This window comes from Gossypium hirsutum, chromosome A06 (genome assembly GCF_007990345.1).
Source record: "Gossypium hirsutum isolate 1008001.06 chromosome A06, Gossypium_hirsutum_v2.1, whole genome shotgun sequence".
NCBI classification, from domain to species: Eukaryota; Viridiplantae; Streptophyta; class Magnoliopsida; order Malvales; family Malvaceae; genus Gossypium; species Gossypium hirsutum.
The window spans coordinates 20,722,618-20,749,537 of NC_053429.1; the positions used below are offsets into that span (position 1 = coordinate 20,722,618).

Genomic DNA, 26,920 nt, shown 5'->3' on the forward strand with positions numbered 1-26,920 from the left:
AACATATCATCATCATATATTTGTCATGTTTTAATTTATTTATTACATAAAAATCTTATAATATAATTATTTATTTAATAAATATCTATTAATAATTAAATACATATATTACAAATGTATGTATTTTTATTTATACACTTGTATCAAATCATATCCATACATTTATCTTTATTTAATTTATTCATCATATAATATCAATTTAATAATAATAAATATATTAATATTTACTTAAATAATAAGCAAATACATACATGTATTACAAATGTATGTATAATATTTATTACACTTGTACTAAATCATTTTTATACACTTGTCTTTCTTTTATTTATTTTATTTATTTCATATAAAAATCTATTTAAATAGAAAGCAATTAAATAAAATATACTACAATTGTACAAATATATGTATTACACTTGTATATTTTATTTACCATACATTTGTCTTTATTTAATTTATTTCATAATATAATATCAATTTAATAATAACAATAACATTAATATTTACTTAAATAATAAGTAAATACATACATATATTACAAATGTATGTAAAATATTTATTACACATATATTTTAATTTATTTATCATATAAATATCTTATAAAATAATTATAATAAATTAATTTAATATCATTTATTACTAATATATATATTTTTATAATTAAAATCTAAGTAAAAATTTTAGATTTTTACTTTATATGCCGCCTCACTTATGCTAAATGGCATAATTACCATTTTGATCCTTTTTTATTTTCTTTTAATCTATAATTAAACTTTCACACTTTATTCAATTTAATCCTTTTATCCAATTTCCTTAATTAAGCTAAATTCACTTAATTAAACTCTAATTAACCACTCAATTAAAATTTTAAATATTTTTTATAAATATTTACAGATCCATTTTTCAGCAACGGAGACCCGAAAATACACTTTTTTGATAACCGTAAAATTTGGGTCATTACAGTTTGCTTGCTGAAAAAGTCCTTTTACGGTTTGAAACAGTCACCAAGACAGTGGTACAAGAGGTTTGATTCCTTTATGACTTCTCATGATTTCAAAAGAAATAGTTTTGACAGTTGTGTTTACTTTAAGAAAAACAGTGATGGTTCTTTTATGTATCTACTTTTTTATGTTGATGACATGTTGATAGCAGCAAAAGATAAAGGAGAGATAAGAAAGGTCAAAGCCCAACTAAGTGAAGGATTTGAGATGAAAGATTTAGGACCAGAAAAGAAGATATTTGGTATGGAGATTCTCAGAGATAGAAAAGTAAGTAAATTGTACCTAAGTCAAAAGGGGTACATTGAGAAAGTTCTTTGTAGGTTCAATATGCAGAGTGCTAAGCCTGTTAGTACTCCTTCGTCGGCTTTGTCTCCACAATCAGATGATGAGATTGAGTACATGTCACATGTTTCATATTCTAGTGCAGTGGGATCTCTCATCTATGCTATGGTTTGTTCACGTCCAGATTTATCATATGCAGTTAGTGCAGTTAGCAGATACATGACGAATCCCGGTAAAGAACACTGGAAAGCAGTTCAGTGGATTTTAAGATACTCACGAGGTACTACTGATGTTTGATTTCAGTTTGGAAGAACTAGAGATGGAGTTAATGGGTATGTTGATGTTGATTTTGCTGGAGACATTGATAGAAGAAGATCTCTCACAGGTTATGTCTTTACAATCGGGGGTTGTGCAATCAGTTGGAAAGCCACTTTGCAAACTACAATCGCTTTGTCTACCACTAAAGCTGAGTACATGGTAATTACTGAGGCTTGTAAAGAAGCTATCTGGTTGAAGGGACTCTTTAGTGAACTCAATGAAGACCTTCAAATCAGTATTATATTTTGTGACAGTCAGAGTGCAATCTTCCTTACAAAAGATCAAATGTTTCATGAGAGAACAAAACACATTAATGTTCGGTATCATTTTGTTCGTGATATTATTGCTCGTGGTGATATTGTTGTGAGCAAAATTAGTACTTATGAAAATCCTGCAGATATGATGACTAAGTCACTTCCTATAACCAAGTTTGAGCATTGCTTAGACTTGGTTGGTCTCCATTTTTGAAGTTAAACTCTTAAGGGGTTTTATGGAAGAGGTGGAGAACTTGTTCGTTGAGAGTTCGCGATGAAGAACTTGTTCATTGAGAATTCATATCAAAGTGGAGATTGTTAGAATTAAATAACCCAAATCCTTATTTAAATAAAATATAGAAGTAAAATAAAATAAAAGTAAATAAGGTTTTTTAAGCCTTATTAAAATTGTTCATGGAAAAAGGAATAACGACGGTGAAAAATAAAATAAAATAAAATAAAATAAAATAAAGAACACACAAATTTTTACGTGGAAACCCTTTGAATAACGACGGTGAAAAATAAAATAAAATAAAATAAAGAACACAAAAAATTTTATGTGAAAACCCTTTCGGGAAAAAATCACGGGCAGAGGAGAAGAAAATTCACTATGTCAAATTCGAATGATTAGGAATAGACTATGTCTATTTATAGGCTTGTAAAGCCATATTCTAGTAAGACTGAAACACCTTATTCTAATCAATATAAAATAGATGGAGTTTAATAAGGTTTAAAAAACTTTATTTACTTTTATTTTATTTTCTTCTCTTTTGCCCATGAACAATTTTTTTCGTCTTTTTTTTAAATATTTATTTACTTATTTTAACTTCTACCACCCTTTTTATTTTATTTTCTTCTCTTTGTCTTTCTTTAATTACTTATCAAATAAATGCACATTTGGAGACAATTGTTTTGCATAGAAATTGCTTTTGTTAAGATATTGATGCGTCTTAGGTATTTCTCTTCTAAGTTGCTACCTTAATTGAATTCAACTTTCTATACGTTCTTGTTGATAGATCAGGGTCATTGGAATTTTATATTGGATCAGAATTCAACGAACAGTAAACATAGATTGTATTTCTTTTTGTTTTAATTTTTCTTAACGTGTTATTATTTCGAGGAAATTGTTGTTTTCGTTTTCAGTTTGTTTTAGAAAAAAACATTTTCTTAGTCATTGGTTTATCTAAATGTGCATCAAGACCATCAATTTTACTTTCACAGTAATTGTTTTCAATTAAAAGATATGGAAACTGGATAGATAATTAGGTTATAGTAGTTTAATTGTTGATTTTAGATTAAATTACAATTCATGGAGATTATTCAAAATATAGTGCTCTAATTAAAATGGTTAGTGTGAGTTAGGGTCTGTTTGTTTGCATGTAAAATATTTTTCATAAAATATTTTCATTATTTTGTTGTGTTTGTTTGGTGGAAAATGAATTACCAAAGGAAATTATTCTCCAAAAATAAAAAAGCCTAAAATCAATGCTTTTTAAAGGAAAATGTCTTTTTTTTTTTGTAAGATATTTTCTAAACTGATAAGGCTCTATTCACTGTCTTCACTGTCAAAGAACAAAAAGGAAAATATTTCAGAGTAAGGAAGGGGAAGCTGCCTTCATTATCAAAGAAAATAATCCCTTATATTCTAATTTTATATTTTTTATGATTTAGTCCATGAAATCCAAATTTTTACTAGTTTACAATTTAATTCCTCAAAAACAAATTGTAAAAATTTAGTCCTTACAACTAAAATTGTAAAATTTTTCAAAAATTAGTCCTTGATTTTTGAACAGTTAAAGTTTCATATTCTATTTTTCAAAATTGTAAATTCTCAAATAATGAAAATTAGTCCTAAAACTCAAGTTTTGAAATCTTTACTAATTTAACCCCTATAGTTTCAAATAATGTAAATTAGTCCTAAAACTCAAACATTTTATAATAGTATCAGTTGCCTTCTTTGTACCTTTGTCTTAATACACTTACTCTAAGAGAGAGCCGCAAATCGACCTGATTCTTTTTCCTTGAGGTTTCTCCCTCCCTCTTTTTTTTTAGTGACATTTTGATAAGTCTTACTTTTTCATGTCTTTGTAGGATGAAAGAATGGTCCTACATGTTAAGCTGTAGGGCTAAAGAGCTATCTCTCATTGCCATTATTTTTATGGCTGTAACTATTATTATGTGGACATGTGACAAAAGTCCAGTATTTACTTTCTCACTACTATCCAATAATCAATTGTTACAACTCTCTTCAGGTCTCTCCCTTGCTTCTATGAAATAGATATATTTGACAAAACATTTAAGAGGAAGAGTACTTCTACTTACATGCTCACGATAGCTTTCCTTCCTCATAATATCTGGTGCAGATATTAAAAGAGTGCCATTAGAACCCAAAAGACATGTCAAAGAAGATATTTCTATGTTGACACAGAGGAAAGTTATACATAACGAAGATGAAGATCATTTGGATAAGACACTTTCTATTGATACTGTTGACACTACAGTAAAACATGTTTTTAGCGGTTTTTTTAGCGGCGTTTGAATGAAAAATGCAGCTAAAGATCGAGTATTAGCGGTGCTTTTTTAAAAACGCCGCTATATGTACACCTTTAGCGGCGTAAACGCCGCAAAAAAATTAACACAACGCCGTCGTTTTGTATTGTGCCTTTAGTGGCTTTAGTGGCGCTTTTTAAAAACGCTGTTAAAGATCGAGTATTAGCAGCGCTTTTTTAAAAACACCAGTATATGTACACCTTTAGCGGCGCTTTTTGAAAAACGCCGCTAATACTTGATCTTTAGCGGCATTTTTTGAAAAACGCTGCAAAAGAATTTTGCAAAATGCCATCATTTTGTATTGAGCTTTTAGTGGCTTTAGCAGCATTTTTAAAAAGCGCCTCTAAAGATCGAGTATTAGCGGCGCTTTTTTAAGAAACGCCGCTATAAGTACACCTTTGGCGGCGCTTTTTGAAAAACGCCACAAAAAAATGAAAAAAATTAAAATACTATTATTTAAAATAATTTTAAATATTTTTGATATATGACTAATTGTTTTTTAATTTATATGTTAAATATTTTCTTATATAATTGTAAAAGAGATAGTATTAATTTTAAAATATTGAATTAATTATCATTATAGTTTAGGGTTTACGGTATATGGTTAAGGGTTTAATGTTTATGAGTTACTATTTTAAAGTTTATGGATTACGAGTCTAGGGATTATGGTTTAAGGGTGGTTTAAGGGTTGGGGTTAATGGTTAGGGATTAGGGGTTAAGTGTTAAGGGGATAGGGGTTAGGCGTTAAGGGGACATGGGTTAGGGGTTTATGATTTATGAGTTAATATTTTAAGGTTTATGGATTATGGTTTAGGGATTATGTGTTGGGGTTTAAGGTTTAGGGGTTAAGTGTTAAAGGATAGGGGTTATGGGTTTAGGGTTTATGATTTAAAATTTAAGATTTAGGGGTAAGGGTTAGAGGTTTAGGGTTTAGATTAATTAGTATTATTTAATTTATATATTAAACGATTTCTTATATAATTGTAAAAGAGATAATATTAATCTTAATATATTAAAATTATGATTATAGTTTAAATTATTTAAGAGATAATAGATAAAATTTATATATATTATTAAATATTGACTATCATAAGTTAATTATTATGGCTTCCAAATTATAACAAATAAAAATAAATATGAAAACTAAGAGATTAGTGGCATTTTTTAAAAAAACACCACAAAAAAACAGGGCATTAGAGGCGTTTTTTTAAAAACGCCACAAAAAACACTATGAAAACGGCGTCGTTTTCCTTTCTTATATTTCATCTTCTTGTGTCATGCCCGACACTTAGCCATTTCCCCCAAAATCCCAAAACAGATATCCCAAACGCTTAGCCATTTCCAGCAAAACCCTAAAATAGATTTCCCTAATTCTCTACATTTCCCCTAATCCCTAGATTTCCCCCAAAATCCCTAAGTTTTTTTTAATAGTACTTCGTTTAAGTAAAGCCCTTGTATTTAAAAAAAAATCAATTTTTTTCAGGTATTAGGGAAAGCGATTCGGCCAGGTATTTCAACATCTAGAGTTTCTGTCAATGTTGGAGAAGAGTTAAATATTCGAGTAATTCATGCTTATAGTTGATTTTTATTTGAATTTTGATCGATCTTATTTTTCTTTTATTTGTAATTGATGTCGAAGATGCTTGATTTGTTTAGGCTTTCTCTCAGTAAATGCTGATATAAAGTAAGAAGATAGTAAAGAATGCAAGATTAACATTTTTTTTTGTTTCTTTTTCTTTTAATATATGTGAGGTTCTAGCAGATTTATCAACGAAAATGAACTTTTAGAAAAATGAAAATATCGGGAGTTTTGGCGAGAGAGAATTTCCTTTTCTCTTTCTCCAGATTCATTTGATTTATGTGATTATGTCAAGAAAGACGTAGGACTCTTACCCTTTTTTTGCCTATAAATATACATACTTATACCCCTTCAGTTCAGAATCAGAGAGAGAAAAGAACAAACCCAAGATTTTAGTTTTAGTTTTTGAATCTTTAGGTCAAAAGAATGGCAGAGGAAGTAGTATTGCTAGATTTCTGGCCAAGTATGTTTGGGATAAGATCCAGGATTGCTTTGGCTGAGAAAGGGATAAAGTATGAATACAAGGAAGAAGACTTGTGGAACAAGAGTGCTTTACTGTTGCAGACGAAACCTGTTCATAAGAAAATCCCTGTTCTTATCCATAACGGTAAACTTGTTTGTGAGTCGCTCATTCAAGTTCAATACATCGATGAGGTATGGCATGACAAAGCTCCTTTGCTCCCTTCTGACCCTTACCAAAAAGCTACTGCTAGATTTTGGGCTGATTATGTTGACAAGAAGGTACGTTCTTTTTTTAAGAGGCAATATGTGAAAATAAGAAAATAGTTTTAGTTCAGAAATTCTTATAAAATTTCTCTCTGGAAAAATGTGAAGGCATAGCATGAAAATTTTGGCTGTAATTTAGTTGTATAATGATTTAGAGTAGAAATTCTACGGTACAAGATTTGCACCTTTTCCTTTTTTGGCATTTTTATTCATTTTTCACTTACAAAAGTACATATTGATGAGAATGACTGTGCATTCCTTTTAGTTCTTTATTATCTTAAAAATAAAAAATTTTTGGCTTTTCGAATGAAATGGTTATCAAGTTGCTTAAATCAAATTCCTTTAAGTTGTGTTAGTATATCATAGTTTTTTCTATCAGGTTTAGATTATGGCATTACATATTTTGTCTTGACAGACATCATGATCCTGCTATTTTTATTCATTGATTGATGATAGGATTTTGGACTTGTACCTATAAAAGTTGCTACTTGGGGACCATTTGTTCTTCTTAATATGGACAATGAGATTTTACAAAAGGACAATATTGATACTGACAACGTTACAAGTGAATGGCTTGGTAGCTCCTCTGAATTATTTAGCCTTAATGGAGTTGATACCACACTAACTTATGTTTGTCGACGTGAGTACATCATAGAATGTAACTGGAAGGTGTGTCTCTGTGGTTAATGGAAGCTCCTTCAATTTAATTTCTTGTTCTTAGCTTTTTATGATAATACCTAAATGATACATGGAGTTTCCTTGTAGCTTTAATGATGCTGTCTGTGTGCTTTGTCTTCTGATAAAGCATTAATTATTATTATCACTAGCACTAACAACATTATGTTGTCTTGAATATTAAATTGCATATTCTCCATACTAATGATTATATGATTGTTATCAAAAGCTTGCTGAACATACATGGAGATGGCTAGTTGTATTTTGTTTCTTTTACTTACAAGTATTCTGCGACAACTACTTGGATGGTGGTTACCATGTGCTATTTGCACACAAAGGCCTTGCATCTGGTCTTTCACTTGATTCATATACCACCTCAGTATGCTTCGGTCTGTCCTTTCTGCTAGTTATATTTAAGATTAAAATGCTATTTGTTTGGCTTGTAATGTAATACGAACATGCTTGAAGCTTCTTTTAAGGTAATTTTATTTATTATATGATATTATATGCTCATTTTAGTTTTAGAATATCAAACATGTGAAAACATAGTATTCACAATGCATAGTAGTAAGCAAGTGAATAAATTTTATTTTGTACCTATAAGCTAGATATTTTGAGCAAGGTAAATTATGACACTTGCAACGATTAAAGAAAGGATAAATACATCATATAAAAAGAAGATAAATCTTGTTTAGGGCATATTTTGAGATTCTTCCTTAACAACAAAATACATAAGACAAACATGATCAGACATGTTTAGTTACTATTCTTGAATAGCAATGCCTTCTTTTTATGCTTTCACTTGTAATATTCAAGACAGACAAGGACAAGATGCGGCAGGTTTGGATTTTCTCTATGTCGGTTCTTGTAAGGACAGTAGATGGAAGAAGAGAATGTTGTTTATATTCATCTTAAAGGACTCTGCTTCTTCCATCTACTGTTCCAAAGGTAGGTAAAGGATGACATATTTCCTGATGTTGTTGTTATTTGTTCAGGAATGAAAGGAAGGATACCGTAATACTGAGTAAAACAATTATCTAATGCATGCACCATATTATCCCAGATAAAGAAAATAGTAGCCTTTTGATTACAGATACTGAGTGTCACTCTGCAACCATGTCTATATGCTTCTCTATGCACAATATGCACTTGGAGAATGATGATTGCATCAACCATTGTTCACCTGCCCTCAGTCACACATGCATATACATAATTGTCTCTTTTCCCTGTATCAAATATTTGATTTTGTTTTGTCGAAAAAAAAGTTTGATTTTGTATTGGTGAAAAAAAAATTAAGCGTTTGCTTAAACTGTGAAAGATTCTGCACATAAAGCTGTGAATTATGAAAATATTTTGTTTAAAAGACTGTTTTGATCACGGCTTTGATCTTATCCTGCATAAAGAAACCATTCGGCTTCTTTTCATTAGATTGACAGTATATAATCTTCGTGGGCTCAATAACTTAAGTGTTGTTAATAATATAGATTATAGAAACTAAAACTAACATTTATAAATAAGGCACCTTGAGAATTGTTCTAATTCCAAATTGAACTTTCTTGAAACTATCTAGTGTTGTTGGTTATCACTGAAAGGTTTAGGTGTAAAGCTCCTTCAACTTTTGGATGGCAAATGTTAAATGCAAAAAATATGTCTATGTGAAGAGTAATGAAGGCATATGTATACCACAAAATATTTTACTGGACCTCTATGTCTTGAGCTCTGAATTCTGCACATATACTAGATACATGCTTCTATTTTTACGTAAGTTTTAGATTATACAAGGTTAATGATAGGAATGTTGTTTTAGAGGAGACTTATGCTTGGCTTCATATACATTAGCCTCTTAAATGTTGTGTTTATGTATGTTGGGCAGTTCAAAGTGCATGCGTGTGTGGGATGCTGACATTAACCGGGGTTCAAAAGTTCCTCTTACATAATATTGATGTTTTCTACTTTTTAGCCATAGTTGCAGTCTGTAGAATTCAACCATTTTTCTATTTTATTATAGAGAAGATTTTATGTGCGACATGTATTCTGTAACTTATTTCGTTTTTCATGTATTGGTAATATGGTTCCTATTTAACCGAGCTCTTGTTTTGGCCTTAGGATGATAAAGCTTTCATTGAGAGAAGTCTAGCGGATAGTGAAAAAGTTCAGGTACTAGCAAATAATCTCTGGTTTTGTTTGTATGCTCAAAATTTACTGTTAATCTTGCAACCTCTAAAACCTGTTTAATAACCAAGGAAAATACGCAGATGGAAGACATTAGACTGTGTGAAGGTGTTCAAAAGGGTATTGAATCACCTGCATATAGTACTGGAAGGTATGCGCCAAATGTTGAGAAGGCCATGCATCATTTCCATTGTCTGCTGTATGATAATCTCATAAACTTCTTCTGTTTGTTGAATGCATTTCTAAACTGCTGCTTAGCATCCATTGGAACTGCCCAGGGTAAGTTTCTTTTTGGTTTATATTGTTAAGAAGCCTTTTTTTTCTTCAAGAATATCCATCTTCAGTATAATTCTATTAAATAGAATTTGTACTGTAGTCCCATATTTTATGATCTACTAGATGATTTGGCTACATCCATGCTTGTCCTCTTATTGCAAACTAAGTCTCATTCATATCGTATTAGCATAGATTGTAATAAAACACAATATAAAGTAATGGAAAAAAACAAAGAACATGATGCATAAGAAATATATAAAATATATTAATGAGGATTAGGTAGATAGAAATGCCATCAAGAAGTATGCTGCTTGTGTTGATCATTTGTGATTTGAACTTATTTTTAATGATATGGTGCAGACTGAAAGATCTTTGATATGTGAGGTAAATACCACTTCTTAACACTAGTTAATGTTGTATACATTTGATTAATTAGTTTTTAAAATATATTTGTATAAAGTATTTTAATTTTTTTACTAATTTAAATAATTTTTTTATTTTTATATTTGTAAAAGAAATTAGTTATAAAATAAAAAAATAGAATTTAGTTTTCTAAATTTTAAAATATACATAATGTATAAATAGTTTAAAATATAAATTTATTTGAATAAATTGAAATTAAATTGAAATAACCAATAAAATGGTCAAATTATAGTTTTCTCCCTCTATCATGCTAAAATTTAATATTTAATCCTTATACTTTGATTTGACATAATTTAATTTAATTGTTATCTGTTAGTTCAATCAGTTAGTATTGTTGACTCTATCAAAATGCTGATTTGAATTTTATTATTAGAATTTATATATTTTAAAAATATAAATTTTAGCATTTTAACCATAATAGTTAATATTGTTAATTGACTATTGAATTAATTGATTAAATTATATCAAATTAGTTGAATGAGCTCTTTGTCATAATCATTATTGTTAATTTGATGTTTGGATGTTCCATTTTTGGACATACCATTTTTGTTCATCCGAGAAAAAAGGGTAAAAGGATACTATTTCTTAGGTTGCTTTCATTTTTTTCTTTTCGCTTCTTTTTCTCCTACTTGTTGTATGTGCAGGCACATGAAACCACTAAAACTCCATCTCACTTGAAACTTTTTTTCTTCTTTTCAAGGAACACCGACACCTATGTTTCAGTTCTCGTCACATAGTTATTGGATTCCAGCTTGCAAGTGGCACAATACGTCTCCTCTTTATTTACTTTCTTCATCTTATGATGGGAAAGTAATGTTGTGGGATCTAAGAACAGCGGTATCATTTTGTATTTTCTGCATTCTTATAATTTAACTATATATTGTTTTTCTGGATATCGTTTTGATGATTACTTTTTGTGTGGCAATAGCTCTTTTATGTTTTGAATGGTGGCAAATGGAATAGGAAAAATCAACTACACTAGATTGCTGTCCAAGAACAATTTGCAGAAGGCACATAATGACTAGCTCCTACCTCTACGAATGCTTGTGGGAGGCATTGCAGCAGCGAATAAGGATGATATTGATCAACATGCAGTTGAGACCGTATGTGCTCTGAATTTGAATTCAGATGTGACTTTTAGATATTTTATGTGCAAAAAAGTATTAGAGTGCCTTATGTTTGTATGTTACTTAAGCAGATTATAGATAGAACCTGTAGTAGGATCAACTAATTAGTTGATCAAAAACTACACCCTATTTTGTAATCGTCTACTTGCATATTTGCATATACTTAATAATAATCTCGTGTCAACTAATTATTCAATTTTTTTATTTAAATTTAAATATCAACATTTTATTTTTATTTGAGTTGAAAGAAAAAAAAAACACAAATTGCAATTTTGACTTAGTTAATCAATTTAAATAATCAATGCTGATATTTCACATGGGAATGGATATTCAAATCTTATATTTTACATGGTTATGATTTAAGTCCTTATTTCATTTAAGGAACTTCATTATAATATCTTATTTTATTGATATTTTTATATTTAATCTAATTTGTATTATTTATTTTAGTTTTGATTCTAAATTTTTATTTTTATTTTAATATTTAAGATAAGTGAGTTCTAACTTTTAGATTTTAATTGTGTTATTAATTTATTATTTTAAATTCTAAATTTAAATTCATTAATTTTTGTATTTAGTTTTAAAGTTAAAATTTTAATAGAAAATTTAATTTGATAATGAATTTTAAATTTTTTATATTTTTCATGACCTTTATAATATTTTATAATATATATTTTTTTTGAATTTTATGACTTTTAGCGACGTTTTTGGAAAAAGCGCAGCTAAAGGTTATGATCTTTAGCGGCGTTTGTGGGAAAAGCGCTGCTAAAGGTCATGATCTTTAGTGGCGTTATCTATAGCGGCGTTTTTTGTGGCGCTTGTAAAAACACTGTAAATAGTTTTAGTGGCGCCTAAAAGCACCTCTAAAGACCTTAAAAAACGCTACTAAAAGTCAATTTTGCTGCAGTACGAAAGTTCTTCAGACTTTGAAACTATTCAAATTCAGAAAAAAGGTAATCTACTTTATCAAATTTGTTAATATTGTAGTGGATATTGTTTTATAGTAACTGTTATGCTCAATCATTTTTGTTGAGCATCACCAATATTCTCATCGATTCATGGTCATAATTTTTAGCTGCAAGCTGAAATCTGAGGCTTAGAATGACCAATGTCAACACATACATGTTTACATGAAGCATTTTCATTGGCATGGGAGATCGATTGTTTTCCTACTTCTTATCTATCTTATTATGAATTGTGAAATCATCAATGATTATTAGAGCATATGAATTGTTCATGTTTTCCGCATTCATATTCCTGTATGAGTTCACTTTATGGAAATAGTAAAGATAAAATTTTGCTGGTTTTTACAGCGAAGGTTATAAATCTTAGCCTTATTCGTTTTGTTTTCAGTACTTTTTTTCCCAACCTCACACATAGGTTTGGTATGCTATTTACATGGCTGTAATATCGTCCAATATTGAAACAATTTCTATTTTCCTTTATATTCCTTGTCTATGTTATCCAGACTCAGGGTGAGTACTGGACAATGGTATATATCAGCATTGTTATGCTCAATTTTTTGTAAGTTTTTTGTATATTTAAACATACCCCCATACCTATGTCTGAATGTGTGTTGGACGCAAGTACTCTAGGGAAAATGATTAGTACAAGTAACATAGTTCATACTTCACAGTCAATAGTAGTCGAAAAGTTGCCTGTGGTTATTATTCTTATGCTCCCTCTCTTTCTTTGAACATTTAGATGTTAGATCCATTAGGTGCATATTGTGATAATATTACTGATTACGGACTTTCATATTATTTGATCCTTGCTCCAGTTTGTAATTATGCTAAAGGAAAATGGGTTGTAGATGATAGACGGCCTTTGTATGTGAAAAATAAAATAAAATAAAATAAAGAACACACAGATGTTTACGTGGAAATCTTTTCGGGAAAAAATCATGGACAGAGGAGAAGAAAATTCACTATGTCGAATTCTAATAATGACATGAGGAATAGACTATGTCTATTTATAGGCTTGTAAAGCCATATTCTAATAAGACTGAAACACCTTATTCTAATCAATATAAAATAGATGGAGTTTAATAAGTTTTAAAAAACCTTATTCTAAAATAAAATAAAAGAAGTGTAGTTCTATATGAATTTTACTTTTATTTTATTTTACCACTATATTTTATTTAAATAAGGATTTGGGTCATTTAATTCTAACAATCTCCACCTTGACACGAATTCTCAATAAACAAGTTCGTCATCGTGAACTCTTAACGAACACATTCTCCACCTCTTCCATAAAACCCCTTAAGGGTTTAACTTCAACAATGGACACCAACCAAGTCTAAGCAATGCTCAAACTTGGTTATAGGAAGTGACTTAGTCATCATATCTGCAGGATTTTCATGAGTACTAATTTTGCTCACAACAATATCACCACGAGCAATAATATCACGAACAAAATGATACCGAACATCAATGTGTTTTGTTCTCTCATGAAACATTTGATCTTTTGTAAGGAATATTGCACTCTGACTGTCACAAAATACAGTACTAATTTGAAGGTCTTCATTGAGTTTATAAAGAGTCCTTTCAACCAGATAGCTTATTTACAAGCCTCAGTAATTGTCATGTACTCAGCTTCAGTGGTATACAAAGCGACTGTAGTTTGCAAAGTGGCTTTCCAACTGATTGCACAACCTCCGATTCTAAAGACATAACCTGTGAGAGATCTTATTCCATCAAGGTCTCCAGCAAAATCAACATCAATACCTAATGACTCTATCTCTAGTTCTTCCAAACTGTAAGCAAACATTAGTAGTACCTCGTAAGTATCTTAAAATACACTGAACTGCTTTCCAGTGTTCTTTATCGGGATTCGTCATGTATCTGCTAACTGCACTGACTGCATATGATAAACCTGGACGTGAAACAAACCATAGCATACATGAGAGATCCCATTGCACTAGAGTATGGAACATGTGACATGTACTCAATCTCATCATCTGATTGTGAAGACAAAGCCGATGAAAGTCTAAAATGGGCTGCTAAAGAGTACTAACAGGCTTAGCACTCTGCATATTGAACCTGCAAAGAACTTTCTCAATGCACCCCTTCTAACTTAGATACAAGTTACTTGATTTAATAATATCTGAGAATCTCCATACCAAGTATCTTCTTTGCTGGTCCTAAATCATTCATCTCAAATTCTTCACTTAGTTGGGCTTTAACCTTTCTTATCTCTCATTTATCTTTTGCTGCTATCAACATGTCATCAACATAAAAAAGTAGATACATAAAAGTCATCAACATAAAGAAGTAGATACACAAAAGAACCATCACTGTTTTTCTTAAAGTAAACACAACTGTCAAAACTACTTCTTTTGAAATCATTAGAAGTCATAAGGAATCAAACCTCTTGTACCACTGCCTTGGTAACTGTTTCAAACCGTAAAGAGACTTTTTCAGCAAGCAAACATAGTCCTCTTTTTCTAAGACTGAAAAACCCTCTGGTTGTTGCATATAAATATCCTCCTCAAGTTCTCCATGGAAAAATGCAGTTTTTACACCTAACTGCTCAAGCTCCAAATCATGCATGAAAAACTCGTATCGAACTATGCTTAACAACTGGGGAGAACACATTTGTAAAGTCCACTCCTGGAATTTGACTGTAACCCTTTCCAACAAGCTTTGCTTTATATCTGAGTTCTTCAACTCCTGGAGTCCCTTCTTTCTTTTTAAACACCCATTTACAATGAACAACCTTTTTACCTGTAAGAAGTTTTACAAGATCCCATGTTCTATTTTTGTGGAGTGATTCCATCTATTCTTGCATAGCAAACATCCACTTTTTTAAGTCTTCACAGCTAACTGTCTCAGAATAATTAGATGGCTATTGATTCGCATCTATATCTTCAACCACATTTAAAGCATAAGCAACTAGATTAGCCTCAACATACTTCTTTGGAGGTTTAATTTCTCTTCTAGTTCTATTTTTAGCGATAGAGTATTGCGGTGAAGAAGCAACTCTATTATCAATTTTTGTACTGGCTTGAGGAGTCGAATTTATATTAATCTGATGCTCCACCTGCTTTTGATTTTCTTTATTGGAAGAGTCTTTAAGAGATAAGTTAGGTAGCATAGTAGTTTCATCAAAAACAACATCTCTGCTAATCACAACTTTTCTATTTTCAGGACACCATAACTTATACCATTTTACACCAACTTTATAACCAAGAAAAACACATTTAATGGATCTCGGTTCCAATTTTCCATTATCAACATGAGCATACACAGGACACCTGAAGATCTTTAAATCAGAATAATTAGCAGGATTACCAGACCATATCTCTTGTGGATTCTTTTTCTCAATGGCAACAGATGGGGATTGGTTGATCAAAAAACATGCAGTAGAGGCTGCTTCGGCCCAAAACGACTTTGGTAAGTTGGCATTTGACAACATATATCAAACTTTCTCCATGATCGTTCTGTTCATTCATTCTGCAACGCCATTTTGTTGCGGAGTATGGCGAACTGTGAAGTGTTTCACGATCTCTTCTGACTTGCACAATCTATTAAACTCATCAGAACAAAATTCTAAGCCATTGTCTGTGCGTAGGTATTTATTTGTTTTCTCGTCTGTTTTTTAATCATAATTTTTTAAGACTTAAATGCAGAAAACACATCACTTTTCTACTTCAAGAAGAACACCCAAACTTTTCTAGAAAAATAATAAATAAAGGTTAGCATATAATTAGCTCCACCTCTCGAATGCACTCTAGATGACCCCCATAGATCAGAATGAATATACTCCAACATTCCTTTCGTGTTATGGATTCCTCTGGTGAATTGAACTCTCTTTTGCTTCCCAAAAACACAGTACTTACAGAAATTCAGTTTGCAAATTCCTTACCCATCAAGAAGTCTTATTTTGCTCAATTCTACCATGCTATTCTCACTCATATGCCTTAGGCGCATATGCTAAAGTTTAGTAATATCATCATCTGACAAGGAAGAGGAAGCGATAGCTGCATCACTAGCAACAGTAGAACCCTGTAAAACATATAACTTGGCAGTTTTTCTCTGCCCTTTTATCACAACAAAGGAACCTTTGGAAATATTTAAAACCCCACTTTCAGCTGTGTATCTGTACCCTTTTGAATCAAGAGTACTCAACGAAATTAAATTTCTTTTCAATTCTGGAACATGTCATACGTCACTAAGTATTCTGACAACTCCATCAAACATCTTAACTTTAATTGTTCCAACACCTGCGATTTTACACGAACCATTATTTCCCATCAAAACAACACCTTCAGATACTGTTTCGTAAGTTGTAAACCAATCCCGATTGGGACTCATGTGGAAGGTGCAGTCTGAATCAAGTATCCACTTCTCGCTCACTTTAGAATTGTTGACTGAAGCAACTAGAATTTCACCATCGCTGTAGTCTTCTACAACATCAGCTTTATCAGAATTCTTTGGTTGTTTTCCCTTTTAATTCACAGCCTCCCTTTTAATCTTGTTCTGTAGCTTATAACACTCAGATTTAATGTGCCCTTTCTTCTTACAGAAGTTACAAGTTTTACCTCTGTTTGAAGACTTTGACCTATCCTTAGATTTACCGCGAGGATTCCATTCCTGTGTCATTCCACGATCATCATCAGCATTCCAATCTTATCTCCCACGAACAATGAGACCCTTTCCCTGAGAGTCGAGTTTAACCACAAGATGCTTCATCTTATCATACGAGGTCAAATAATCATAAACCTCATCAACTGTGAGTGACTCGCGGTTATATAAAATCGTGTTTCTAAAGGTTGAATAAGATGGGGGCAACGAACAAAGTAGAATCAACCCTAGATCTTCCTTATCATACTGAACCTCCATGGCTTCCAAGTTTGAGAGAATTTCTTTAAACACTATTAAGTGTTCGTGTACAAACGCACCTTCCTCCAAACGATGAGCATAAAGACACTGCTTCATATGCAGCTTGCTTGTTAGAGTTTTCGACATAAATATTTGTTCTAGCCTCTTTCATGATGCAGCGCGCGGTCTTCTCTTTTATCACATCCTGCAAAATTTCGTTGGACAAATGCAGGTGTAATTGTGTTAATGCCTTTCGATCCTTACGCTTCTTCTCTTCATCTGTTAATGTCGAAGGCATCTTATCTATCCCTAGCAGGGCATCCTCTAGATCCATCTGTGCAAGAACTGCTTGCATCTTAATATGCCACAATGCAAATCTGGTGTTGCGATCCAACAACAAAATTTCATACTTCACAGATGCCATTACCGTGATCGAGATGAAAACCTGGAAGCTCAGATACCAATTTATGAAAAATAAAATAGAATAAAATAAAATAAAGAACACAGATGTTTACGTGGAAACCCTTTTGGGAAAAAACCACGGACAGAGGAGAAGAAAATTCACTATGTTGAATTCTAATAATGACAAGAGGAATAAACTATGTCTATTTATAGGCTTGTAAAGCCATATTCTAGTAAGACTGAAACACCTTAAATCGAATCAATATAAAATAGATGGAGTTTAATAAGGTTTAAAAAACCTTATTCTAAAATAAAATAAAAGAAGTGTAGTTCTATATGGATTTTACTTTTATTTTATTTTACCACTATATTTTATTTAAATAAGGATTCGGGTCATTTAATTTTAACATTGTATTCTGGGTTTGGTCGTAAACAATGGCTAGCACCAACGTGGGCTTGTCGTTTGATGCAGCGTCAAGATTTTGCATTTGAAAAGCTAAGATGGCAACCAAAAGGCTGTGAAATGAAAGAATTTGAAGGGCCAAAGTTCTTAAAATGGTATTTATATAATTGTCTATGAATATTTTCCATTTTTTTCTATTTGAACATGGAACTCTTCACTTGGTGCTTCCAACTCAACCTATCAAAAGAAATGAAGAGCTGATATTTGCCAGTTCTGAAGTTCTAAGACTTAAGTTTCATGGATTGGGCCTTTTGGAGTTCCCCTTATAGATACATTCTCTTCTCTTTCCAGAAGTTGTTTTACTTGGTTAGAGTTTATATGACCTTTGATTGGTTGCTCTAATTACTTGTTTAAACATAACTAATAATGGTTAGACCATTTACGAATTCTTCTGATGCAATTACAAGATGCAAGACAAAACTTTAGCTTTTGTTGGAGATTCATTAGTTAGGCAGCAATTCCAGTCTCTAATGTGCATGATCACAGCTGGTAAGGACAACTTAGATGTCCTAGATGTGGGCAATAAATACGGACTTGTCCTACCTCCAGGCAGTATACATCCTAATGGTTGGGCTTATCGATTTCTTAGCACCAATACTACTATTCTGTACTATTGGTCTTCAACCATTTGTGAATTGGAACCTTTTGATGTCAAGGACCCGCAAACAGAATATGTGATGCATCTTGATCAACCTCTATTTTTGCACCAATTTCTATAAAAAATTGATGTCTTGGTTCTAAACACGGGGCATCATTGGAATCAAGTGAAACTCAGGGCTAATAGGTGGGTTATGTATGTTGGGGGTGCACCCAACACCAACAAGAAGATAGCAAATATGGGGAGAGCCAAGAATTTCACAATCCATAACACTATTAAATGGCTAAACTCTCAGCTCCCAAAGCATCCTCATCTGAAAGCCTTTTATTGGAGCATCTCCCCTATGCACTTGGTAAATGGAGATTGGAAAACAGGAGGGAGTTGTAACAATACCAAACCTATGTCTATAGGTAAAGAAGTATTACAAGTAGGATCTAGTGATCATGCTGCTGTCAGTGCTGTAAGATGGACAGGGGTTAAACTTCTGGACATAACTGCTTTGTCTCAGCTGTGAGACGAGGGTCACATATCTCGGATCAGTATTACATCATCGAGAGGAGTCCAAGACTGCTTGCATTGGTGTTTGCCTGGTGTTCCGGACACATGGAATGAAATCCTTTTTGCACAAACTTAGACATAAATAACTGTTAATGAATGTAGAATTTTTGCAGCATGACCTGAGACATGAAAGTGTTGCCTATTCCTACCTTCAATTGGGCATTACTTTTGACGGGGTCCTTTAATCACATCTCCCATAAACAGGCTTCCTCGACTCATTTTTGTGATATAGAACCCCAAATTGTGGTGGTTCATGTATTTATAGTTTAGTTTCTAGAATTTCTCTCTTGGAGTAAAATTTAGCCTGACATTAGGTACTATACAGTCTCTGAGGAAGACAAAAAGCTTACATGGGATAGAAAAAATAAGACTAAAAAAATGTGATATAGAGTTGGGTATTGGAGAGATGACCGCAGCAATTACGCCCGTGTATTAGTTATGGCATAAGTGTGTGTTTGCCATTTAGGTGAAATTTTTGTCAATATAAATTTGTTTCTTTGTCCTTTCACGTAGAGTTTGTCATGTGTGTAAGACGCAGAGGTGTTGTTCTTAGATATTTGACTGGCGGTAAATGCTTAATGGTGCAATTGATGGACCCAGTCTTCGACTGAGCCAGCCCAAATATTTAAAGAGAATTGAAGCATTCCTTTTTCTTTCATATTCTGTTGGAGGATTAATTGAATGAAAATGATGTGAAATCACCCTTTCTTTTTTTTTTTTTGGTGAAAAGAAACAAAAAGACCAACTACATAGTTACATCCAAATCACCCTTTCTTTTAATTATAATTAGTTTAGTAGACTTTTTAAAAATTAATTAATTAAACTAAAATGAAATGCCACGTAGGAAGAGTCAGTGGCCAGCTTGGCCTCGCATTCATTCAAATACCCATCCAGCCGTTGGTAGTTGCTTATAACCAAAATGAGTACTCTTCAGGTCAATCTCCCATCTTCTTCATTTTCGAACGCAACCAAAACAACTGATATACAAACCATAGTTTGATTTTTGTTTAATTTCAATAAATTTGATTCGGTTTTTTTCGTTTATAATTAGTTTATAATGTATATAAATTAGTGAAAGTAACTTAAACAATTATTAAAAATATTTTAAATTTTCTTTTTTTTAAAAAAAGGAATTCAATAAATATGATTCAAGTATATTTGATATTCAATTTTTTAAATAACAAAATAATATAAATGGAAACCGAAGTTTTATTGCTTGCATTTTTTATTATTATAATGTAACTATAAAAATTAATAATGTATTTATTGATATCGAAATAGATTGATTGAATCGAAAATCAATCTGTCTCAATATATAATATATAATATATAACATATAATATATGATTCGATAAAGAGAATGAAACAGCCTTTGTACAAACTTCTTTGAAAGCTAAAAGGCCAAAAATCAGAATAAATAAAAAAAAAATAGCAGTTGAAGCTTTCTATAAATTTTTAATAATGTTTATCATTATTTAAATCTTGAATAAGTTAGTGTTAATAAAAAAAATTAATAATGTCACAATTGAATTTAAATTTTGAATTCTAAAAAAAATTAAATTTTATGAAATAAAAATTTAAAGATTAAATTCTTAATTATTGAAAAATATAGAGAGTTATAACGTATTTTAACGTATTAGAAACAACCCGGAAAAAAATAAACCAATACGAATAAGGTGGTCACGCCAATTCCAAGAACCCGATCATCCGAGTATGATCCCAGATCCCTACAAAATTATTTTCTCCGTTCCATACTGTCTAAATAATAATCTCTTTCGTTTTCTCACGTAAATAAGGAGAAAAAAAAAGTAAATATATATATCAAGAGAGATTTTTGTTTAAACTTGACGTCGGCAATGGCGGAAGATTTTGCAAGGGCGGTGGAGGACGGGCTAAAGCTAGGGAAACGGATATACATGGGGAAAGACAGAGCGGTACAGCCTCCGAAGCCGCTACCACTAATGGAGCGGTCAATGCATTTTTACTTGCCATCGGCTCCGATGGTGTATGCGGTTATATCCGACCCGAGGATTGTCGACAACCCGGATATTCCAAGTTACCAGCCTCACGTGCATGGAAGGCTTGATCCACCTGCATTGATTCCTCTACAGATGAACGGGGTCAATCTCGACGTTGATTGTTATGGCGATTCAGCTTTTGTTCAAGTTTCTGGGATGTGGAGGGTTCATTGCGTTATGCGTAGCCGTTCCTGTGATTGTCGCATTGCTGTCCCCATGGGTGACGAGGTGAGTTCTTTTCAAAGCTTTTTAGCATTGTTTTAGTGTTTATCTTAGCTTAAAATCATCCCTTTTCACCCGAGAAGTTCTGTTTGCTATTTGATTCTAAGTGTACGCTGTTGTTGTTTCTTTTTCTTTTTTTAATAATTTGATAATTGGAAAACCACGAAGCTGTAAACTTCAACTAAGAATTAAGGGAAGCAAGAACAACTTTAAAAACAAACTACAAAGCTGTAAAAGGGTTGTTCTGCAGCCATTTTGAAGGGAAAAAAATGATTTTGATGTTGATTTTCTATCATGTTGGCCTCTTGATGTGTGTTCTTTCAACACGAGAAAGATATATATTTTTAATAATTTAATGGTTGTCAAGCAATAATAAATTATTTGGCTAACAGGGTTCAATTCTAGGTGTTGAGATTGATCTTCCTACAAAATCATATTCTACAGAACTGATTGGAGTAGAAGAAAGTAAAGGTATTCAGAATATAGCCAAACCAGAAGATGGACAGTTTTTGAAGCCTCATATATTTACATTAACAATACCAAAGGTACACCAATGTCTCAAAGTTGTAATGAATTTACTCAATTTTCTTTTAAATCTATTGTTTTTAATGGATGTTTGTTTTATATCTCCAGATCGATGGGGGTACTTATATTTCAATGAAGCTTCACTGGTCTCAGAAATCGTCATATAATGACGGTAAGTTCACTTTGACTGTGCCCTTCAATTTTCCTGAATTTGTTACTCCTGCTATAAGGCAAATCCCAAAGAAAGAGAGGATACAATTGAATGTGAGCTCTGGTATTGCAAGTGGAATCGTGTACCAGGCAGTGAGTCATCCTTTTCAGGTGCATATTTGATTTAGGACCATTAAACTTGTGTTTTGATTTTTCTTTCTTTTGACTTTATGATGATATTACTTCGTTCCTTGTTTTTATTCTTGTCATTGTTCATTTCACCCCTTCAAATTTTCAGGAATCAAAACGTGATGGAGGGCATATTGGTCTCTTATATGAAGCAAATGTTATGACATGGTCCCATACTGACTTGAGTTTCTCATATGGTGTAAGATTTTGAAAACTTGTTGCTATATTATCTTTTCTTTAGAACTACAAAATGACAGTTTCATGAAACATGTATTTACCTAAGATCTTAATTAAAACGGGGATTTGTCGATACTTTTATCAGAAATACCTCAAATTGTTATGATCAAGATACGTATGATCACATCTTGTCTACATCCTTTATAGGTGTCTTCCGGTAACATATTTGGAAGTGCCCTTTTGCAGTCTCCATCTTTATATGATATTGATCAAAGGGACATCTTCTGTATTTATCTTTTCCCAGGAAGTCAGCAAGGGAAGAAGGTTGGTCTAGCATTTGTTTCTTGCCTTGGTTTCTAATTTGATTCTTCTTTTTGGTATCTATCTTCAACCTATTGGATTTGTAGGTGTTCAGAAAGGAGGTCATATTTGTTGTTGATATAAGTAGCAGCATGCGAGGGAGGTCGCTTGAGAGTACCAAGAATGCAATAAACACAGCCCTTTCTAAGCTCAGTCCTGAAGATTCATTTAACATTATAGCTTTTAGTGATGAGACTTTCCTATATTGCACGTCCATGGTGTTGCCTTCCGAGGAATCAATTGAAAGGGCCTCTGAATGGATGTCCAAGGAACATAGTGAGGGGAACGGTACAAATATGCTTATTCCACTTCAGAAGGTGTTGACAGATTTCCTTTGTTTTTTATTGCACTTCCCACGTTTTCTGTATTTGTTCAAGAGAATAGAAAATGATTTCTTTTTTGTTTTGGTTCCTAAGAAGATAGTTTAAGATATTATTCTTTCTCATGATTATTACCTTTTGCTTATTTTTGTCAGGCAGTTGAGATGCTATCAAACACACCTGGTTCAATTCCTATGGTTTTTCTTGTTACAGATGGGACTGTTGAAGATGAGAGAAAAATTTGTGAGTGGATGGATAAGCGTATGAAAAATGGAGGGTCATTATGCCCACGCATACATACTTTGGGCATAGGTAAATAATTTCAGTTGTTTGGGTCTCCTATATTTTCAGCTATTAGCATAGTATTAATTTGCCTTTAAATTCGCTGAATTTATTTCTCATCATTGGTGAGAATGTCAGTCGTCTGCTTAGTAACTTGGGATCGTATACATTTCAATTGCTGAATCAGATTATATAATTTCTTTACACCATAAATTCTAGTTAACTTGTTGGAAAATTTCAGGTAAATTCTGCAATCACCATTTCCTGCGCATGCTGGCAATGCTTAGCCGGGGGGAATATGGTGCTGCTTGTGATCTAGGTTTGTAGGCACTTGGACTTCATATTTGAACTTCAAGCTAAAGAGTTGTGTTCTTCAAGGAAATTATTGTGCATAGATTGCTAGAGATTCTTTTGAACTATCTTTCCTTTAGGGAATTCTTTTATAGATAATTTCCACGATCTATATAGATGAACGTTCTTTCTATTTTCTTTTTTATTTAAATAAGTTATTTGATTTCCCCTTAATGTTGGAAACATACTTGCTGCACCAAGGGAAAAGTGTAGAAAAAGGTTTAGAAAAGCTGTTTCCAAGTGCCAATCCCTAACCTAGAATTTGGATTTCGTATGAGGATCTATGGTTAACATGGAACCTTGAATGGTTGTGCTTTGGGTTGAGTCAAGTCCCCCCTTTTTTTACGAAAGCTTGAGTCAAGTCTTAGTTATGTGTAAATATGCTCTAAGTGGTTCAGTGATGTTGCTTACGAGAGCATAGTAGTTAGCTTTTTTCTTGCTCTCTTTACTTAAGTAGTTCTCTAACTTCCACAGAAACAGTGTTTCAGAAGCTTTAACTCTCTGTACTCCGTAGTATTATGACTTATGAGTGTCTCCTTGTCTACCTATTGTTGCTTAAAATCATGGTTGTCCGCTTCAGTTTCTTCTTGCTTAGGCAGTCTCCTTACAAGTTCTTTAACCTACTTCTATCGCCCAAATTGTACCTTGAATATAATGTTGAACTTAAGCTCCTTATCAAGTAATCTTTGTTAGTAAGTAAAATAAAAAATACTTGTACAATATCTGAAAGCTTGTGTCATATATCATTAAACTTACTAATATTTTCTTCCTTTTTTTCTTTTGTAAGATACAATTGACTCTCAGATGCAAAAACTATTCAGTAAAGGTTTATCTACTATTCTTGCAAATATAACCATTGATGCATTCGATAATCGTGAGCAAATAGAGGTATGTGTGTCACAATGCCTTTATAAGTTTCATTCATCTATGACATTTTATTTTCCTCATATCTACCATTCTCATACTCGGACATGGGCCTGTATGCATCCAATATAAGTACGATAAAAAATTTTTAATAAGGTTTTTCATTTATTTGGAGAGTCCTTAAAGGGTCACGTCCCTATCCCCATGTCCAATAAGTTGCCTGAATATCACAACAAACACCTTACAATGATGTATATCATGATTATTGTGTTTCTCTATCACTCTCTGTCATGCTTAACCTGTATGTTGTTTATGTATTCACGGTTTCTTTACGTTGTTAGCGATCATCATTTTCCATTATTGCAATTTAGATTCTATCCATATTTGCAACAACCAACATGATGCGTGTTTCTTCTATAATGTCCTGGATAGGTGTACTCTTCATGTATTCCAGACCTTTCATCTGAAAGTCCATTGACAATATGCGGGAGGTGCCAAGGCAGTTTTCCTGACACTCTTAAAGCTAAAGGCATCTTAGGAGATTTGAGTAGTGTTATTATTGACTTGAAGATAGAAAAGGCTATGGACATATCTCTTGACAAAGTAAGGCGCCTACTACTCAGCTTGTTCATTTTAATTATGTTTTGCTGTACTATAATCTAGGGAGTGCTCTTTAGTCTTTTCGTTTTTTTTAGGGGGCAGGGGTTGATGTATCTTGTCAGTTCCATGCTAATTTTGTGTAATTTTTATCAAGTAGAAATTCTACCTGATGTTAAAATCAGACCTATTCCATTGCATTCAATATTTGAACTTCCAACTGGCCCTTGTTTATATTTGAATTGCCATGTCTACAAATTTTACCTTTCTTTGTGAGGGTAAGATTTTTTTAGTTGATTACATTGTGTATTACTGACCTCCTAATGTTCTATCTCGTTCCAACAAGCTGTTCTTATCTCTGGGGTTTGTATCTTTTTTCTTTCTGGTTATGTTTGACATTCACATTGCAATTTTTACACTAACTGCTACTTTTCATAATTATTGTGCAACTTTAAACGTTATTGCCTGTATGCCTCCATTGATTTGCTCCTGCAGTATTTTATATACTTAAAATTTCCTCTTATAGATTTCAGCAAGGCAGCAGATTGATCTACTCACATCGCAGGCATGGTTTTCAGAAAATAAGCAACTTGAGGAGAAGGTTTGTTTCTCAATATTGTTGACATTTCCATTGGATCAAAACAAGCACTTTAATTTAAATGCTCGCATTGCAATAGTTGGGCTAACCAGTCCTTTCAAGCAGAATAGCCTTTTGCCCCACACATTAATCTGCCTATAGATTTCCCAAATCCTAAAATTGCTCAGTGGCCACCTTAGGTACTAACCCTTTTTCCTCCTATAGTAATAAATGTTGCTGATGCTATTGATTTGTACATGGCAGGTTGCAAAGTTGAGCTTAAGGACTTGCAACATCTCTGAATATACCCGTATGATTTTACTTGAAAAAGGTAAAATTGAAAGAGATACAGATACTACCGGAGCTCGAAAGGTATGCTTTTGTATGTAGTAAAAGGTTACCACCGCATCATATCTTTCTTCACTCTTATGAAGAAGCTTGGGGTTCTCTGAGTACAGGTATCAAAGAAAGGCGACGCATGCAAACTTTTGGATTCGGCAGAGCCCAAAAAGATATTGCTTCAAATCCTTACAGTAGGCTTTGGTGATCTGCTTGCAACTGCCGAAAACATTTGTCCTGGATCTGAAGAAGAAATTTTGCCTGAAGTTGCCGAGATGTTAAACAAGGCAACTTCAAATTGCTGCGGTCGGCTGTGTAGACATTGCTGTTGCCTGTGCTGCATCCGATGTTGTTCAAAGATGAGTAATCAATGTTCCATTTTATTAACACAACTGTGCGGTGCTGTAGCATGCGTTGGCTGCAGTCAACTTTGCGCACTCTGCTGCCCACAAGAAGGGTAATAAACCCATTCCCACAGTTTGATCAACCTGCCATTATATTAACATTGCCATGGGCTGTTCTGGGGCTGCCTTCAATGTTTGAAAAATCGTTGTATATTGGTGTTTATAACGACTGTTCTGCCTTGTGTATTGGTGTTTGTAATGTGTAAATTGATATTAATTATTATGTTACTTTAGTTTGAATCACCCGATATACACGTTCACAGAGTCTTTAGTATCCCTTGCTTGCAATCTCGAAATTCATTCTTCATTTGCTGCATCACCG

The 26,920-nt window shown here is 32.5% G+C and overlaps 2 protein-coding genes and 1 pseudogene across 14 annotated transcripts; all 3 read left to right on the plus strand.

Moving 5' to 3' along the window:
- Positions 1 to 5,688: 5,688 nt before the first annotated feature.
- On the plus strand, positions 5,689 to 11,576 carry LOC107951084 (glutathione S-transferase U19). Of its 12 annotated transcripts, none has more exons than XR_001698308.2 (7): positions 5,689 to 6,722; positions 7,164 to 7,376; positions 9,489 to 9,539; positions 9,626 to 9,705; positions 9,813 to 9,833; positions 10,954 to 11,090; positions 11,182 to 11,242. XR_001698308.2 is itself a non-coding variant. In XM_016885993.2 (6 exons), the coding sequence occupies exons 1-6, from the start codon at positions 6,408 to 6,410 to the stop codon at positions 11,233 to 11,235; spliced, it is 978 nt and encodes a 325-aa protein (XP_016741482.1). In that variant the 5' UTR covers positions 5,689 to 6,407; the 3' UTR covers positions 11,236 to 11,576. The 12 variants fall into 12 exon arrangements, 6 of the variants coding, with proteins under 6 accessions (XP_016741482.1, XP_040971242.1, XP_016741484.1 ...); XR_005928494.1 differs by having other exon boundaries at positions 11,217 to 11,242; XR_005928495.1 differs by having other exon boundaries at positions 9,638 to 9,705; positions 11,217 to 11,242.
- A 1,508-nt stretch (positions 11,577 to 13,084) lies between these two features.
- On the plus strand, positions 13,085 to 19,299 carry LOC107952191 (protein trichome birefringence-like 16; annotated as a pseudogene).
- A 1,580-nt stretch (positions 19,300 to 20,879) lies between these two features.
- On the plus strand, positions 20,880 to 26,865 carry LOC107951085 (uncharacterized). Of its 2 annotated transcripts, XM_016885998.2 has the most exons (13): positions 20,880 to 21,469; positions 21,856 to 22,008; positions 22,097 to 22,309; positions 22,437 to 22,526; positions 22,712 to 22,828; positions 22,912 to 23,181; positions 23,340 to 23,496; positions 23,708 to 23,785; positions 24,605 to 24,705; positions 25,114 to 25,284; positions 25,805 to 25,879; positions 26,120 to 26,227; positions 26,314 to 26,865. In XM_016885998.2, exons 1-13 carry the CDS (start codon positions 21,080 to 21,082, stop codon positions 26,653 to 26,655), a joined length of 2,265 nt encoding a protein of 754 aa, XP_016741487.1. In that variant the 5' UTR covers positions 20,880 to 21,079; the 3' UTR covers positions 26,656 to 26,865. The 2 variants fall into 2 exon arrangements, with proteins under 2 accessions (XP_016741487.1, XP_016741488.1); XM_016885999.2 differs by lacking the exon at positions 23,708 to 23,785.
- The last annotated feature ends 55 nt before the right edge of the window (positions 26,866 to 26,920 follow it).

Excerpts from the sequence above, each read along its gene's own strand:
- LOC107951084 (XM_041115308.1), top strand. The coding sequence starts at position 6,408 with ATGGCAGAGGAAGTAGTATTGCTAGATTTCTGGCCAAGTATGTTTGGG. Across the intron at positions 6,723-7,163 it reads CTGATTATGTTGACAAGAAG|GATTTTGGACTTGTACCTAT; the intron begins GTACGTTCTTTT and ends GATTGATGATAG. Across the intron at positions 11,091-11,216 it reads TGTGGGATCTAAGAACAGCG|GAAAAATCAACTACACTAGA; the intron begins GTATCATTTTGT and ends CAAATGGAATAG.
- LOC107951085 (XM_016885998.2), top strand. The coding sequence starts at position 21,080 with ATGGCGGAAGATTTTGCAAGGGCGGTGGAGGACGGGCTAAAGCTAGGG. Across the intron at positions 22,527-22,711 it reads ACTTGAGTTTCTCATATGGT|GTGTCTTCCGGTAACATATT; the intron begins GTAAGATTTTGA and ends CATCCTTTATAG. Across the intron at positions 25,285-25,804 it reads TGGACATATCTCTTGACAAA|ATTTCAGCAAGGCAGCAGAT; the intron begins GTAAGGCGCCTA and ends TTCCTCTTATAG.